The following is a 19,066-nucleotide window of genomic DNA, read 5'->3' as shown; positions in this document are numbered from 1 at the left end:
TTTGCTCCTGGTGGGAAACTAGACTCTCAAAGGATGTGGCTTGGCCATGTGTGACAGCAAGCTAGGCGAGTGGTCACTCTAGGGTCCAGGAAGTCCTCAGCAAGCAGCATCACTCATTCAGGTGACATTAGTGGTCAGGTGTCCAGCAGCAGTTAAACCAGCCCGAGTCTTTCCCATTTCACAAGTTAAATGGCTAACCACCTGGGGCCTGTGCTAAGAAGTAGAGAAGGCCTGAGGGCAGTGGTTTCCCCACCTCGGGGAGGTATCTGGGGGAGGCAAAGGGAATGGACCCAACAAGCTCAGATCCACCAGAAGCATTTCTTCTTCACTTTCTTGGTCTTCCTCCTTAAGTCCTGTTTCTCAGGGGCTGGGGGTTCTGCTGGGGACTTTGGTGGAGGAGATGCCTCCTCCACTGGTTCTGCTTCCTCCAGACTCTGCAGAACTTCATGGAACCTGCCTTCCTGCTGCCGAAAATCATATTCTACACTGAAAAACAGAGAGAAGGAAGGAAAGTAAATTCAAATCAGCACATACTGATTTAGCATTACTGAATGTCTGACTGACATGGAAGAGCATAGGCTTTGAGATCAAGTCCCACATGCTTAGGTACCTACTGACCTTGGGAAGATTGTGCCACTCCTCTCAACTTCCAGTTCCTCATGGATTGAACTGGCACCTGAAATGCCTTCCTTTTTTGGATATTCTTAAGTCTAAAAGAGACGTGTAAGATAGCAGCCTGATAGTAGGTGCTCCGTAAAAATTACTCCAATCTCTCTTGCACATTTATTTAATGCTATTGTTAATTATTTTTATACATTTTACACAAAACCTGCCTCATTATAGAAGATTTAAGTAATACAGACGAATATACAATAAAACTGATGACTCAATTTCCTCATCAATAAAACGGACACAACAGCAGCAGCAATCTCAAAGGCTTTCTTTGGAATTAATATGTATATTAACTAAGTGAGAGAATACAAAGGAAATACTTACAGCTGTACCTGGCTTTATGGAAGTAAACCTTCCATATTTAGTAGCTCCTATTGGTGTTGTTATTAATATCATTATTGCCATTATTGCAACTAATACATTATGCCTTGCTCTTTGCCTTGCTTCTCAATTTAATAATGTGGCTTGGCAAGCTTTCCATATACACTTACCTCAATGTAGACATATTTAAATTCTTTCCTTTAACACGTATTTCTTAATCCCCACTTTTTCTTTGCTATTTTATTTGTGTGTTTTGGAGTCATTAATATACAGACTTCATCGTATTATCTGTACACAGATCTGTGAGGTAAACATGATGCATTTGGGGACCAGCAGTTCCCAGGAGTTGAGGTCAGGAAGTATAGAAGCTCTGGTTTGTTCACCAGTGGCGGGTCACACTGGGTACTCACACTTCCCATGCCCTTGAGGGCTTGAGAATCAGGCTTGCAGGTGGTCAGAGTTTGTCAGCTTGATTCATAACTCTGGCTCAGTTTTCCCAGAAACTGGAAAGCAGGGTCAGAAGAATGAATCTTGCAGATGCCCCTGAAGGCTGTGCATGGGCTCTCTCTGCCCTTAATTATCCACTTTCCACCCTAGGAGATTTACTTATGGAGGACTTTCCACTGCCGAGATGATTATAAGAAGACTCTTAAGCTCTTAGCTGTGTTTTCACCTGGTTTCATTCTAGAGGCCTCAGATGGCCCAAGATGAGTAACCACTGTAGGAGTGTGGAAAGTGGAGGAAATGCAGAGCCACAGAAGCAGTGTATTCTCTTTGCTTGGCAAGGAGAGAATTGAAAGGTTTCATACAGAAGACAGAAGACTCCCACATTGGTCTGTGATGTCTTTCTACCCAGCCAGGGATAAAAAGGAGCTATCGTTAAAGGGACACCTGTCCTTATCTACTATCTCCATGTCACATCACAAGAGACCCAGTTTCAGAGTCGGTGCTGCTAGAAAGGCAAATCATGATTGTCACACATGACTACTGAAGCCCCCAAATGGGCATTCCAAGCTGGAAGAAGCTGAAAAGTTAGAAGAGCCAGACGGCATGTTTTGTAGCCAGACTGATGGGGTGTCAGTGCTTAGGGAGTATTAGGAAGATGTTTCTGATTATTTTGTTCCTGCATTTTTCATAAGCTTCACCCAGATTTTCTTCTCCTTGGTGTTATCCTTTTTTCCATCCCTCCCTGGTCTCTTCTACAGAGACATACTCCTGGCTGGATGACCTATATAATGGCTGTGTTTTCCAAAGCAAAGCTCCACAACTGATTAGCTGTGAGATCTTGAGGAAGTCATTTCTCAATTTTTTTTTTAAGCCACAGGGTCCTCATCTCAAAATGAGCATGGTACCTACTCATAGAATTTCAGTGAAATTTAAAGGTTAGGCATGTATAAAACCCAGCTCAGAGCAAGGCACCAAGTATTCAGCCAGTCATTCAACAAATATTTATTGGGTATCACACATGTGCCAGACCCTATGCTAGGCGCTAGGGAAGGAATGGTAGAGAGACAGACATTATTTCTGGCTTCCTGGTACTGGTAGTCCAGTGGCTCTATGTCTTCAGTAATGTCAGTCAACATCAAAAGCAATTAGGGGCATTTTAGCTAAAGCTGAAGATTTGCCAGGTCATTGAACAGAGACATCCACAAACTCAAACACTGAGGCTTTCACTTCCAGGATGCACTATCCAGCACTGTACTCCTCTTTGTCTCTGGGCATGGGGTGAATTTTTGTCTGCATTACCTGTACCTCACTCTCCTCAGTAGAAACTTAAAGAGATGGATTCAGAGGCTGGGAAAGAATTGATCTCCAACAACCTTTGCATTGCTTCAAGGAAAACATTTAAAGCAGTAAGTTGCAAATTCTGATTGTTAAGCCCACTAGCACTAGTTCACAGATAGGGTACATACACATTTACAGTTCTGCTACCTCCTAAAATATTCCTAGCCTTCCCTACTTCATCCTAGAACACCATATAGAGCCCAAAAAAGTGGGTACGTCCTGCTCATTCTCAGAATTTCCTGTGCTTTCTGATAAGGGATAGTTTATCCATCTATCCCATCAGCCAGACAGCCAACCAACCCTCCATTTATCCAATCAATTATCCATCCATCCATCCATCCATCCATCCATCCATCCATTCATCCTACCCACCATCTAGCCATTCAGCCAGCTAACCAGCCATTTCCTGCTCTGGGCCTGACACTGTGCTCAGCTACAGGGATAACAGTAAGATAGACAGATATGGATACTGCTCTTATAGATCTTAGATTCCAGCACATGAGATAGATGATTAAACTAACAATTGTTTTACAGATTGCTTTGCATTTATCTCAACTACCCCTACCTACTACCTGTTCAAACACACACCTCTACCACATTATATGAGCATACACATAAACTGACCTCCTTCTTTTCCTTATATGTAACTTTTCTCTGACTTCACAATTCAAACAAACAAATGACAACAACACACCCCTTGAGTTTGTTAAGATTCACAATAGTGTCCCAATACCAGTTAGAAAAAATAATGCTCTGGGGAATTTCAGAATATGTATAGAACTGGCATGCCTAGAGGGAGAAGAGCCAGAAGACAGAATGTTAACTCTGTCTCATCATCACAACTTAAAGTTCAGCCCAATATAGAGAACAGAACAGGTACTGTTCTGTGGACCACTCCTGGGTTTGAACTGAGAATACCGCTTACCGGCTGGGTGACCCTGGGCAAGTTGCTACTCTTTCTGAGACTCAGTTGAAAGCGGGGATTATAAAGCCATCTCACTGGGTAGTTGTGCAGATGGGACACAATAACAGGTGAAATGTCTTCACGTAGGATATGGTGTCTGCCCACTCCACTCTTCACTAAGTCTCTTGTCTTCCTATCTTAGGGACTGAATGCTTTACCTCTTCACTCATACCTTTAGCTCTTCAGTAATTGTACACCTTGTCAGGAGCTCTTCACTCTTCCCCTCCATATATGTTCAGGGAAGAATACACTCTTTATGTTTCTATGGAAACACCACAGGTTTCCATTATAATCATTAGAGCTCAGGGAGCTCCCCACCCCCCTCCTATAACTGTCCCCATTGGTCTTGACAATTTAAAGGGGATTGAAAGTGACTTTCTTTTCAAGGCCAGACAAATAGCTGAATCTAGGGAAACATGTACACTTTGGAAAGAAATTGATTAATGTTTTTAAGGTCAAAGCAATTTATTAACATAAAGGAAAATTGTCAGTTTTCTTCTTATTCCTCCATTTGACAAACTACTGTTTAGTTTGGTGGGGGGAGGACAAGAAGTATGTTTTGTTTTGGTAGCAGGTGCCTTATAAATAGGCAGGGGGTAGTGCCCTCTCTCATCTGTTTTCATTTTGAGGCTGGGTAGAGAAGAGGAGATACCACTCAACTTCCTACTCAGCCAACCTACACCAATTCAGCACCCTCTTGAAAAGGAATAAGCTGCCTACTTGGTAAGAATTCAAATAAACTCTTAACAAAGGATTCTTTATAGATTCTGGAGAATGATTGTTTGCCTTGGGCTTGGTATCAAGGTACAACACCAGTAACTCTCCCAACCTCATCTCCACTTGTTTTCTTCCTCTTAATCTTCCTACCCTGACACCCTTACCATTTTCTGCCACTCATATTCCATAGGGAGGACAGAAGTGTTGAGTGCTTGGCTTGTGCAGAGCTCTGGTTCACAGCTTTGGGCAAATGGTGGTCAAGAATTTGTTATAGTGTGTGATTCAAGCCTGGGACCATTGGGATAGTCCAGAGCACTCAAGGTTTGTGAGGTTAGTCCTCTGAAGATGCATGGAGTACCTAACCCCTGGTTCAGGGGTGCCCAGTTCACTGGGGAGCCTTAGAGTCCTTTCTGTCCACCATGCCTATGTGTGGCACCACACCGCACTTAAGAGAGTGAGCTGTGTGGCAAGGAGGAGTGGAAGAGAGCTCTCAGGTTTTCTTCTTGAGGGCACCTCACTAATCTAGCAGATAGATCAATGCTTCAGCCATCATGCTAGTTGAAAAGTAGAAGGATGTTTTTCTAGGTAATTGGAAGGAGAGAGAAGCCTAAGTTGTGGCTTGTCTGGAAGAAGAAATAGTAAGAAGAAAAAGTAGGTAAATACATGAGAATATAACCAAACAACAGAGCCAGGTTGTGGATGCAGTATCTTGGCTGGGAAAACTGAAGTGCAGTGAGCCAAAGGGAGATAAAAGTTTATGTAGAAACAAACAGTAGAAACCTCTTACATTTATATAGCACTTTTTTTTTTATCACAAACCTTTTCAGATCTGTGTTTTTCTTTTACCCTTATAATAGCCCAGGAAGATGGGAAAATTGTTATCCCCATTTAACTGACAAAGGGGTTTGGCAAAGGAAAAGTCCCACCATGAGTTACGATCAGAATCTAAGCCTGGTTTCCTGACTCCCTGTCCTTTGTTTTTCCTAAAAAGAGATCAGTTGTTTTATTCCAGGGCTTGCCTATTATGGGGGGGTGGGGGTGGAGTGGGGGTCTTATTCTAAGAAGAAAGAAAGAATGAGAATACCTGCAGTGTGTTAGGTGAGGACATATGGTATTTAAGTGAATAATAATAACAGGAATGAGGAGAAGTAGGAAGGTGGGGAGGAGGAGGAAGTGGAGAGAGCAGAGGGGTGGCAGGAAGGCAGGGAGAACTCCCACTCTCATTTATGAAGAGTCATCTGTAGTGTGAACACTATGCTACAAGTTCAATGATTCTCACGTGTCTCGTGTAATTTTCATAGCCCCTTGAGACAGATGCTAACTTCATTTTACACATGAGGAAACTGAGGCGAGGGGAGGTGAATATTCTGCCAAGAGCACACACTAGTAAGCGACAGGGCCAGGATCTGCGCCTATACTGTCCAGCTCCAAAGCTTGACTACTGAGGTATTCTGTGCTGAAAGAGCATAGTAGTCTCTATTTGTGTGAGATCCTAGGTGCCAAATGTGTATGGGGTAGATGTGGTGAGGCAGTGCTGATCAAGGCCTGGTGCACCTTAAAGACCTCACAACCCCCTGTGGAACTGGACGAAACCTGCGGCTGTGGCCCATGGTGACACTTTCTGACCCAGCTAACCAACCCACTTCAAAACAGTGCTTCCAGCTTGCAGGGCAGTTCTGCCCTTAAGGCTGTTTTCCCAGAGGAGGTGGGCACCGCTCCTAAGAGGAAGCTTACTCAAGGCCATACAGGGACTCAGCAGTCTTGGGTCTACTGTAAGCTGCTGTGGTCTGTGGCTGTCTCTCTGCACTTTCTTCTTAGCAGGTGAGTCTTGCTCTTTTATAAAGAAAAGTGGCGACAAGCCACTGCCATAAACCATAACTCCCGGCAAGTTGGCTGAGAAATTCATGATCCACAGCATCTCTCTGAAGACAAAACATCTCCCAAACCCCTCTCCATCCCTTCATCATCTCTGTCGGAGTGCTTCTGTGACCCCTCTTACCACAGAACTCAGGTGCACTACAGATTTATTACTGCCTGCAACTTTCTTTTTTAGAGAATTAGCCATCAGAATCAATGGAATCAACGAAGGTAGTTTGGTTCCTCTCCACTTGGATAAATCACGCCATTTTTGGGAAAGTGTCTCTGGGGAAAAATTACAGTCTGGGAAAATAGGAGCTTTCGTTAGTTTGTTTTCTTTTCCCCTCAGCCTGGAAGGGATTTTGTTCCTAATGCTTTCTTCTAATGACCAGATTGCTCATTATTTATAGGGTATAATTTTAAGCTTTACAACTTGCAGCCATTTTAAGTTGGCAAGTGTACCCCTTCTCCTAGGGCCTCAGTCTGCTGATGAGTCCTCAGAGAATTGTAGGTTCCCTTCTCAATACATAAGTAAGTAGGACCAAGCTGCAGAAATCTTCACTGCTGATCCCTGTCTGTGAAAGAAATCTGTGCCCTGCCTTCTGTGACTCTGTGTCAAGAAGGTCTTTAGGATTGGCCTCCAGAAGTGGCAGGTCATCTCAGAGAACTTTAACATGTATATTCATTGATTCTGCAAGGTCAGAGTAAGAGTGGCAGGGGCAAGAAAATCTCCTGAAAGCAGGATCGGTTTGCACTCTTGCTGCATTGAATTTTGGACAAGTTGTTCATGGAACCCCTCTTGAGTCCTGGTTTCCTCATCTGCAGAGTGATTACAACAACCAGACCCCCATTTTAAGATTGTTGGGAGTCCAAAGTGAGAGGATACATGTACAGTGTTTAGCAAAGCTCTTGGCATCATGCCTGGTTCAATACATGGTAATGATTGTTACATTAACTTTACAGAGAAATAAAGATTGGGTCATTCTGTGGTCAACCGTGTCCTCTGTGCCAGCAGCCATCCATTTGTTATTCCTGTGAAATTTTAAACTTGATTGATTTTATATTTATAGTATGTTTCAGCCTCTTTAGCTATTAATGCATTAAAATAGGTTTCATTTTTATTTCAGATAAATTGCTGATGCTATAAATCCTACTTTCTCCTTGCATTCTAAGGAGAAGAAGAAAGGGACAAAGCTACTGAGAGAAATGGGGGCTAGAAGCAAATGTCTTAGGGATCAACCTATCGGAGCTCTGAGACATTTCCACATGTGCTCTGAACTCTATGTCTGCTTCCTAAAAAGAGAGAGCTGAGCCATGTTTGGTGGCACTTATTGGGGGGATGCTGGGGGGTGTTGCCCTAATGTCCTTGTTCCAGCATCTGGAATAAATGCTGTTCAGTCCGTATTGAAATTTGGCGAGGGCTGCAAACGCCCCTGTGATTACTAGAAAGAACAGACATGCTGTGTAATTTATAATTATTTTCCACCACGGACTTCATTGCTGGCCAGAGGGAGGATGGTGGCTGGAAGGCAAAGCTCGCACAGTCCACCCAGCTCCACGCTGGCAGAGCATCAGAAGCAGACAAAAGGAAAATACTAAATAATTTAGGTGGAAAGTGGGTTACTAAACCCACAGGCCTGGGCGCATATTGCATTTCTAGTAAGATAATGCCTTTTTCTCTAGTTAGGTAATAGTTGTAAGTGGAAGGGAAGGCCAAGCCCCAGTGGTCTGAAAGCTTCACCACAGAAGGAAACTCAAGGGAGACACTTCAGCGCCACTGGCTGTGTGGCCCTCGGTGGCTCATGTAAGTCTCCAGAGCCTCTTTCCCCAGGAAGCGGAAGGCTGGGCTTTCCTCCTGCAGGGCACGCAGCTGCAAGGCTTTGGCCTGTGTTCTGGAGAGGCTCCTTCTGATGAGTTCTGAATATCTAAACTGCGAGGGAGTGACATTGGGAACAATGGGAATACAAAGGGACGTCCTTGCAGCAAATCTTCGGAATATCCTTAACTTCTCTCTCTGGTCAGAAGGAGTTGTAATGGTGGAGGAATCGGGAATGGTGAAAAGGCGACCCGTGGTCTGTGGAGCTTGAGGGAATGAGAGGATGGTGGGGGAGGCGCCTGGCATTCGGGGTCATGCATATTACCTGGTTCGGGAGCATGCGGTGACTACAGCTCTCTCCTAAGTCGGGAAGCTGGTGCGGGCCAGCACCTTGCATACCCACTCTATCTGGTATTTATGATTGCTCCTCCAGGACTCGCCAGAGGATAGCTCCTAGCATCTGGGCCTAGCTTGGGAGCAACACTGGGCTTTAAATGGTCTTAACCTTAATTGGAGGAGCAATGTCAGCAGGGATTGCCATTCTGTTCTGATCTCAGATGAGGCCTGAGCAACTGGGAGATGTGGCAGGAAGGAGCCGCTGCAAGTAAATGTCCTACGTAATGCATAATGCAAGCCTGGGCCCCAAAGTGGACTGACAGAGACTCATTTTCTCTTCTCTTTGGAAATAGGAGGCCTCAAAAATTACTATATGAGCTAGCCCCCTGATATCCACTTCCTTTCCCATTGCGCCCACTCTCATCTGCACCCCTGAGTTAGGTCTGTATATGACTGCCTAACCCTACAATTAGTAGAAAAGTAAACGTCTTTCCAATGATACATTCAAAACAAAAGCTATTTGCTGGGCTATTTTATTGGCTAGAATTTTCTTTTCATGGGCAGGTAGGCTGGTTGTCACAAAAGTTTATAGTAAATCAACTGCATCTTCTTTTAAGACCCTGATTTTTGGGGCATCTAGGTGGCTCAGTTGGTTAAGTGGCTCAGGTCATGATCCCAGGACCCTGGGACTGAGCCCCACATCGGGCTCTACATCGATGGGGAGCCTGCTTCTCTCTCTCCACTGCTTATACTTTCTCTTCAAGTGCACATGCTCCCTCACTCGCTCGCTCGCTCTCAAGTAAATAAAATCGTTTAAAAAGAAAATCCTGATTTTACCTAATTGAATGTCTCTTAAGCTTTATTGGGATCAGAACTTCTCAAGGCACTTGCTGCAACTACAGACTCCTGCCATCCTTCACCCCACCTCCTGCTCCAGGAGGTTAGGGGGTCAAGGCCAGCAACCAGTATTCGGATATCCAGGAGTCTCCTATGCTGGTGCTCCATGATTACCCTTTGAGAACATTACTTAAAGCCTGCATCTAAAACAAAGCCTTCATGATGCCCTTGGCTGAGGGGAACTTGGCCATGTAACATACTGCTGACACCCCTCAAACAGATCTGTCCTCTAAAGGCAGCATGCTATGGAATCTAACTAGCAGGCCTTAAAAGTGAGTCTCAGTCTTGTCATGGCCACTTACTAGCTTCAGAGTAACTGTGCTTGTGCCTTACTCTCTCAGTCCCAATTGTTTAATCTGAGTATTGTGTAAGTACTTGAGCCTCAGTTGCCTCATCTGCAAAATGGGAGTATTTTTTATCCATCTCACATGGTGGTGAGGATTAAATGTGGGAACAGAAGGTATTTATAATGACCAGTAATAATAGACACTGTCTTATTTCTTTCCCCTACTTTTCTTCCCAACAGATCTCTGCTGTCAGCTAGCTGCTGTAATTGTAAAAATCATTAAAAAAAAAGGCAAATAAACTAAACTTCCATTAGATGCAATTTGTTTATGAATCATGAGAGTTTAATTTGGTTGTATTATTATTGCTGCTGAAAAAAATCATCACGAATTTAGTGGTTTAAAACAACACAAATGGTACTCTTAGAACTCTGGAGATCAGAAGTCCTCCAGAACTGTAAATCATGGCGTCAGCAGAACTGTATTCTTCTGGAGGCTCTGTGAGAGAGCCTGTCCTTTGATTTTTTCCACTAGAGGCTGTCCACATTTTTTGCTTGTGATTTCCTCTCTTGAACCTCTGCTTCTGTTGTCATAGCTCCTTCTCTGACTCTGCATCTCCTGACTCCCTCTTCCCTTTGTAGGGATCCTTATGATTAAATTGAGCCCACCTGGACAATCCAGGATATTCATCCCATCCCAAGATCCTTAACCACATCTGCAAAATCCCTTTTGCCAGGTAAGGTAACATATTCACATCTTACAAGGCCGTTATTTCTACTCTGGGTTTTGATATTTTACCAAGAGAGACTACAGATCTAATATCTTAAACCCTTCTCCCTGAGAGATCACTGGGGCAGTTCAGGTACCATATAAGGGAGATATTTATTTGAGCATGGAGGGAATTCGTGGTTTGCCACAGACCAATCTTTGCCTTTCCAACCACAGCCAGTACAGAAGTACGGGCAATAATGTTGGATGGCCATGATGAGCGAGGATCTCAACATCCTGTGAAACTGCAGCAGGCTCTCTGAGTCATCTAAGGAGGGTGTGATGACCTTCCATCTTGTGGAGAATCTGTAGCATCTGTAGCATTCTGTAGGTATTTGAAAATTGACAATCTCTATACTACATTTGGTTGTCGTTTGATTCAGTTCAAAAACATCTGCTGAGGATCTGCTGCCTTTCTTCCCCAATAAGAACATTTGATTAATTAAGACCTTCCTCTTCCTCACCCAAGAGTAGTGGCACACACAAATGGTAATAATGGTTGTACTTTGGGGCAATCTAAATCACTGTCTCCAACCCTTGCCCCAGGCAATGTAGCCATTTCCTTTTTTGACAAATATCTACGGAGCACCAACTATGTACCAGACACTGCCCACCACTTCGAGATATTAGCCATTGGCTGAAGGAAAGAAACTCATCAACATTACATTACAATGCAATAGGATGAACAGTATGGCAGAAGAACATGCATGCCATGGGGTTCCCCCACAGGAAGTAATGTAAGGTTATCTAGAGGAACGGGCTTTTAAGCTGCAAGAGGAAATTTCCAGACAAGGCAGAGCAGAAAAGGCATTCCAGGAAATGAGGGAGCTAATGCAAAGGAACCAAGGCATGATAGAACACACAGTATTTGAAACTAGCCAGAGTTCCTGTGGCTGAGGAGAAATGGGAGGCCCAGCAGGTAAGAAGGTTAGTATCACATTCAAAGGACCCTGAAAAAATGAGCTAAATGCAGCCACAGAAACTAGGATAAAGTTGTTTAGCAGGAGAGTGACATGTTAAGATTTTACTTTTCAGGTAATTTAGCAGTCTGTGTGGAAGATTCCCCAGGATGGGGTAAAAGGGACCTATGGCAAAAAGATAAGGCCGTGTTCTAGTGACAAACAATGAGGGCCTTGACTGACCAGAGACAGAGCTGATGAAGCTTAGGGGATGGATTTAGCAAGTAGGATTAGTAGCCACTTTGATGTGTGCTATGAAGGAGAAGAGTGAGGCAGAAGGAGAAGAGTGAGTGGGAACTAAGGTTTATGGTGTCATGGTTAAAGGAGCTGAGAACATCAGAAATAAGAAGAAGAAAATATAGCATGTGTTTTGATAAATGGTGAATTTGAGGTGGCTTTGAGATATCCGTATAGAAATAAACAGAGAGAACAATCTCATGAAAACAGGTAGGGGAGGGTGGTATCACAGAAATAAATTTAAAATCCATGAGTGCAGTGGGAACCATGAAAAGAGGCTAAGGCTGAGAAGAGCTGGCAGGAGACAGCTGTTCAGATAGATCTCCCCCACCCCCACCAACGGCCCAGACACACAACAGCTCTTTTGCTGCTCTCTCCTCTCTAGAATCTTTCAAACCTTCCATGGCCAACCTCTCCCTTCACCTATGTCAGATGTAAGTTTGCAGCTTCCTCTTTGCATTTCCTAAGCAACACATTTAGATGGGATTATTAGAAGGACTTCTATTCTTTTCCCTACAACATCTGAGGCATTTTACAACTTAGACCAAGCAGATTTTTTCTGGGATTTATGTCCAGAAAATAAATGCATGATTTGTGTAGCAAGAGACCTCCAAAGAGACTCTGTGATTATTTATTTTTTTTCCAGTGAAGACAAAGTGCTGGAAAAGCAGAGAAGGGGTGAGGGATGGAGGAGGGATGTGGCATGGAGGGGCCCCAGGGCCTTGAGAAGCGGAAAGAGAGCTTATTCCTTGGGATAGTTTTTTCCAACCTTCATGTTTCATTCACCACCTTCCAGGTCTTTGTGAAACTCCCCACACCATCTGCACATTTACTTACTTTTTTTTTCCTCTCTCTGAATCCATTCACTTTTAAACCTGAACACTTATCCAAAGCAAGTAATACAACTTTTGAAAGTGAAGATCCACATCACCTACAATGAATATATAGAGGGACTAGTTTTCAAAGTTAAAAACTTCAGTAAAAAATTTAAAGCAGTTACCCTCTGGTTAGATACTACTGCTTGTCTACGGCTATGAACCCAAGAGCAGCTCTCTCGGCAAAGAAGTGCAACAAGCAAGCCTTACAAAGGCTTTGAAGATACTCTAGTACCAAACTCAGATTTCCCCTGTTAGATAATCAGAGGAATTGAAATAAATTTGGAAAAAGGACAACCTTCTCATCATGTAGTTCACTGTTACTTAATGTTGGTACCACAGGTGGCATTCACCCAATCCTCTGAGTAACTTGTCCTAGGATTAACACTAAAGAAAGGTGAGGAGAATGACTGGGGATTAAAACAGCCTGGAATCAGCTTAAGGTATAGAGTTGATTCCCACACTCTTCCCTTGGTATCTTCTGTAGTCACAATTCCAAGGAGCCCATCCTCCCAGATGTAGGGAAGTCCCTGAGATCCCCTAAGAGCTATGCATGGAATCTGTAGGCATTTGTATTAGTGCTATTCTCCTTGGTGAGGTAGAAACTGCCAGAATGATCCACAATAAGAAGAAAGCCAAGGAGGCAGGGGTCAGGGCACCCAGAGGGCTGTTCTTGGAGCAGGGAAAATGAGTAGGATAGAACCAATGACCTCACATGTCTTGATGGAAGCAAGTAGCATAGCCATAGCCTTTGGCTAATGAGACCATTTGGAAAACCTTATGTGTTGCTAACTTAACAGCAACATCTCCACAGAAGAAGACCCAGCAGGCAACTATCAGGCGCCCATGTGCTTTATGTACAGTGACGGGGACTGGGCCCATCCATCATCAGGGAGAGAGACTGAAGCTTAACAAGGCCTGAGGATGAGGATTTCACATCACTTTTTCATCAGTTTGTAAGATCTGACTTTCCAGGACACAACACAAGGTTTGAAGTCATTTGAAATGTTAAAAAAAAAAAAAAAATGACAACTCTCATCTTCCCACTGTTACTCTGACGGGGATGTTGTTCTGATCTCTTTGCTTTCATCAAATTAATTGCCCATTCCTTTGCAATGGCTTAGATACAAGGTTGTAAATACTGTCTGGGAGAGCAGTGTGGCTTTGAATGGGAATAAGGGATGGAGGCATACAGTGGCTGTTCTTGGAAAACTAGGAAGTCGTGTGTGTGTGTGTGTGTGTGTGTGTGTGTGTGTGTGAAGGTTTGCTAACCTGTGAAGGGGTGTTAACTTAATTTAGAATGTTTGCTTGGGATGTTTGAAGTACATACTAGAAAAATGCGAACATTCTCAGACTTGTTGGAAGGCCATAGTTTAGCCAAATATTGCCACTTTGAATTCAGCATAAAACATCAGAATGTCAGGACGGAAAGGGACCATAGGGACCATCTAATTAAAAGCCCTCATTTTTCACATGAGGAAACTCAAAGGCCAGAAATGATTTGCTCAAGACCAGGCCGTGACACTCACCATGGACTGGGAAATAACTACTTCTCCTTTTCACTTACAGAGCTAAATAAAAAGTCATCCTAAGATGGTAGAAAATAGAGTATTCCCTGCTGAAAAAAATAAATTATCCAAAATTTAAATGGAAGTTCATTAAAAATCATTCTTCTTGTTTATGATGAATAGTTTTTGTCCTCCCTAAATGTCTAGACATTCAATACTTTTTGTCCTCATAGTGATTAGGAAATTGACTTAACATAGGAGATACAAAAAATAGAGTAAAAAAGGTAAACAATTGATAAGACTGCCTATTTACACACTCCAATACCAGAAACCTTCTCCAGGGCTCCCTTTTTTGAGGGGATATTTTACACTAAGATAAAGGGCATTTGCTGTGAGTGGTCCTGAAACTTGTGTTAAATGATGAAAAGACATGGTCCTGTGACTCCCAAGCATAAGGAGTTGACATTTCACTGAGAAAATGCTCAAGGTCCTAGGCCTCAAGTATAGAGGCCTCCTGACTTGTGTTTCCAACACCCCTTTACCTCCCAATTCCTTGTTAGGATGAAATCCCAGGATTCCACTAGAGAGAAAGAGATTTTAAAAAGAAGACATAGACAATACAGTTGGGCTTCAGTTTGCTTAGGCTCTCACTGCCTTTCTTCTCCAAAATAGAAAAGCAATAGAGAAAGTTCAACTGTATATTTTAGACAGACAAAATTAGATGCCATCACCTGAAAATGTCTGCTTTTGACCACTTTCCTACCACGATACCAAAAGTAGACTGCCAGCTAAGGGAGCAACGATCTTTCTAGTAATAACAGTAATAAGCCCTTGGATTTGTACAGAGGCTTGCAGTTATAAAGGCATTCACAAAAATGAGCTTATTTGCTCTTCATGGCCACTCATAATAAGGGTAATTGTCCCCACTCCACAGATGGGGCAACTGAGCCCGAGGCAGTTGAATGGGCATCAATCTTGGGGATCTTGACTTCATGTTTAGCACACTTACCACTACATGATTTTTCTCATCTACCGCTATACAAATCTACTTTACTGTAGCAACCATACACACCTCCCACCCCCACCCCACCGCTGCTAGAAGGAAATGATGTACTTAGTAATGAACGCAAAGTGCTTAGCACAGTTCTTGATACCTAGGACATGCTTGGCATGTGAGAGCCACTGTTGAGGAAGAGGCGGTGTGGTGGATTGAAGTCCCAAGGCTTGGGATCAGAAAGATCTGGATTGGAGTCCTGAGTCTGACCTCTCTGGCTCACTGAAGATGTTTAAAGCAAAACTAGGTCACATGGCTTAGCATTCCTGAGGACACGGACACCTGCCTCACAAGGCGTAACTGTGAAATGAGATGCAGACACCACGCAGAGCTTAGCGCTGTGTCAACTCTCCATGTGCAGTAAGGGTAGGGCATTCAACGTGATTTGCTCACAGACCTTCTTGTGCAGAGAGAAAGCAATGTCTGCCTTGGAACCAGATGTTAACATTTCATAGTTAGACACCTTGCTTTAATTTTTAGGTTTCAGGTATTCAAAGGCCTCCTGTTTTTGCCTCTCACTTGGCTCTCTGTGTCTAAGAGAGTTTACAAGAGTGCCCTGTGGCCCCCACAGCTTCTGTGCTCCACAGCAGAGGCCTTGGTTTTGGCCAGGTACCTGTATATGATGCACGCCGTGTTCTGGCAGGTACTGCAATTGTTGAGATCTTGGCCAGTTCGATAAAAGTTGCGCCTGCAGGAGAGAGCATTTGCTGGATGAGTCCATGGACAAAATCCCCATGGGATGCATACATTCTAGCTACTGGTTTCGAACAGCATAGTATTACCCCTCTTATCAGTAGCAATGCTCTAGAGTTGCATAACAAATAAAGAAACAAGAAACCCATGATAATAGGACCTCACTTTTCTAGAGGGCATTATAAATGTTTAAGCACTTTTGTTATCTGAGGTTTTCTTCCTGCTGACAATAAGTCGGTGAGATGAGTCAGTTACTTTTACCCCCACCAACAGTGAGGGAAACTGAGGGACCTTGCATATAGAAGGGAGATTATTAAAGCATTTCTCCCTAACACCGCAGTGCTTCTTTCTTCTGAGGCAATGTTGGGTCTGATTCATATCAGCAAATACCACTTAATAACTTCTTCCTTCTCCTGCCCTTTTGTTGATTAGCTTTACTCATTCCTTCTTCCCAGGCTTTGGGGGGCACTTTTTCAAAGGACAAGCATTCTACACCTAAGCAAACCACTGCCTTCCCCTCCCCAGACTGGTGCTGAGTCACCTAGGAAAGTATTTTGTAACTTTTTCTCTTTGCAGAATTGTGATCTCATTTCAGTTCCTATTTAGTGGATCAGGGATGGACTGGCCAAATCCATCGACGTGGTCAGTGGAGGGGGAAGGTGAACTGTAACCTCAAGTTCCTTGTAAAAAGCACACGGATAACTAAAATCCTGTGCAAATACAGCAACTTGCTGGAAGGAGGGAATGGGGGAAGTAGCCGTGTGCTCTCATCTTCTGCTGTCATTTACTATCTGCCCCCCCTTTATAAAAATACTTTTTGATCCTGTTGTTTTGCTGCCCCCCCTTTCTCCGGTCTCTTGATATCTGGACACCAAAACAAATAAGAATGGAAATCCACCAAAACCTAGAAAGGAACGAAACCACAGAACCTCAAAGACTTTGGAGGCATTATATTAACAGGAACCGGTGCTCTCTCTGCCCCTGTCCTGGCAAAAGGCGTAACCCAGTAGTTTTCAGTAGAAACACCTTCACCTTACCCTTCTGTGAGAGCTCGAGCTTTCTCCAAGTCCTGAATTACATTCAAAAGGACTTTAATCTTCTCCTGGTTCGAGTGCAGCGATTCCTCCACGGACTGCAGCCGGCCTTGGAGGTCACCGAGCTCCCCCTGTGCCAGGTGAATTGGATTAATCCCACCCGTCTCTCTGTCCCTCTGAAGTTTGGTCTCCCTTCTTGGAGGAGGAGATGGGAGGTGATTGCTCCCCGAACAATTCTGAAACTCCATGGTGTCTGACTGGGTGGGGTTCTTTGTCGTCTGCTCCTGACACGTGGGGGCAGACATCGACACGCCGTTAGTTGTGAGGGACAGCAGATCCTGGTGATTGTTACTTGACGAAGAGCAGTCTGAAGCCCCTCCCGCATGGGCGGGCCGGCTGCGAGAGCCTGGTGAGGGGGCGCTGTGAGTCCGTGGAGGTGACGGAATACACGTTTCCTTTGACAGAGATGACAGTGGGCCAAGGTCTTTGTCCTCAGCGTTGTCTTTGGGCAAAAGCAATTCGGGTCTCGGTTTCCCCATGCCTGGTGGGTGATTGGCATCGCTGGTGGCAGTTAAGCAGGGAGGGGATCTTTCTGAATCTGGGAGTGGCACTGTCCTCCCACCGCCGGGACACATGTCCACCAAAGGACGTACGGAGTTGCTCGGGTCACCTGACCTGTCCGGACTGAAAGTGGACTTTCTAGCTGCCCAGATAGGACTGTGGTAAATATCATCTGGGACCTGAATGGCAGCAGTTGCTTTCTCGGAGACCTTCCAAGTCCCTGCTTCCAAGCATACACTAATAGGCCCATTGCTTTGCACCTTGGACATTCTAGGAGGAAACGGGTGGGGCACTTTGACTCTTCGAGGCCCATCCTCAAGATGCTGAGCCAGTCTTAAGTAGGCAAGGTCCGAGGATACAATGTCCTGTTCGGAGAGGTTGCCGTTGACCTGGATGGCACTTTGGGAGGCTGTTGGCATTTCTACCAGGGACTTGCTGGCTGTGAGTCTCTTCCTTTTGAAAACTGGGAAATGCTTCCTGAGACTGGGGGAGGTTTGGATCGCAATGTTCTGAAAGCCCCCTGCCTTCTGGGGCCTGGGGAAGGAGAGTGAGTAGGTGGGGAGGTGATGGTGCCTAGAGGCCTGAGTCTTGCCCATCACAGCTGGGTCCTCAGAAGCTTGCACATCCACCTCAGCTAGGCCAGGTGGAGTCTTACTGGTCCCATCTTCCTTGAACCGTACCTGCTGAGATTTGCTCCTGCGATGATGAGGTTGTTTCACGAACTCCACTGACTCTAGGCTGTTACGCTTTAGAAGCACAGGCCGCACTTTCATATTTTGCTGGGCCATTGAGCCTCAGTTAGAAGGACTGGGACCATACACTTCTCCGGGGCACATTTCCTTAGGTCTTTGGAACAGCATCTAATGATAGCATCTCAGACTTAGAGATCTGCCAGCCAGGATGAAGTGGTCCTCTCCTCTGTGTATAGGAAGCTCCGTTGGCCATTCCCCGCCAGTAGATTCTCCTTGGGAGCTATCCGTAATGCTTCCCCTGCAGTTAAAATACTATTTCATCACGGTGATAATTGCCACTTAGATAAACAATGAGTTAGGCTAATCATTAAACATCTCATCTACCAAGAGAGCTGGTGGGCTGTTTATCCAGAGAGGCTGGCAGGCAGTTCTGATCCTGGAAGAAGCTTGCTGTCTTGAACAAAAAGACAACAAAAGTACCATTTAGGGGATAGCGCCAGACTCCCAGTGTGTGAATTCCAAAAGAAACCTGCTACGTCCAGAGCATACGGCTTCCTTTCCCGAAGCATCAATTTCCACTGTAAAACTGTAGGAAACTTAAGCACATCTACTTTCTGTAACATGTAAACTGGTGGGGGAAATCAATGACTTGGGGGCTGGATTCTTTGACGATACATGATGTCCCTAAGGGAACATCCCCATTTGTGTCAATCACAAGTTCCTCCTTTGGGGCCATTGCTTTCTTTCATGCTGTTTCCCTGTTCATCACAAAACCCAGTGGGCTGTGACCAGGATAGGACTGAGGCATCCGAAGGCATTCAGAGGGCAGAATCCCTGTTGGAGTGTCTTGGCTGAAGCTCACATGTAGGCAATGTGAACGCCGTCCACAGCTCTGGAAATCTGAGCGAGAACTGAGCTCACTTGGCCTCACGGCAGGAGTCTGAGGCCTGACAGTCCCACCAGCAAGTGGGAAGCGTCTGGAAGGAAAGAGAGAAGTGTTGCAACTGAGAAGGCAGTTTAGACCTGGGTTTCTCTC

General features: G+C 44.5%; 2 protein-coding genes across 2 annotated transcripts in view; one reads left to right on the top strand and one right to left on the bottom strand.

Annotated features, from left to right (window-relative positions):
- DOCK2 (dedicator of cytokinesis 2) overlaps positions 1-19,066 on the top strand; it is a 424,170-nt gene that overhangs the window by 216,499 nt on the left and 188,605 nt on the right. The window lies entirely within an intron of this gene.
- On the bottom strand, positions 285-18,275 carry INSYN2B (inhibitory synaptic factor family member 2B). The gene is made up of 3 exons (XM_044229744.1): positions 16,781-18,275; positions 15,664-15,738; positions 285-486 (listed from the first exon to the last, which is right to left on the bottom strand). The coding sequence occupies exons 1-3, from the start codon at positions 18,124-18,126 to the stop codon at positions 300-302; spliced, it is 1,608 nt and encodes a 535-aa protein (XP_044085679.1). The 5' UTR covers positions 18,127-18,275; the 3' UTR covers positions 285-299.

The sequence above is a fragment of the Neovison vison genome, chromosome 1 (assembly GCF_020171115.1).
Source record: "Neovison vison isolate M4711 chromosome 1, ASM_NN_V1, whole genome shotgun sequence".
NCBI lineage: Eukaryota > Metazoa > Chordata > Mammalia > Carnivora > Mustelidae > Neogale > Neogale vison.
The sequence above is the reverse complement of the archived record's forward strand: the minus strand, read 5'-3'. Positions and strand labels throughout refer to the sequence as shown.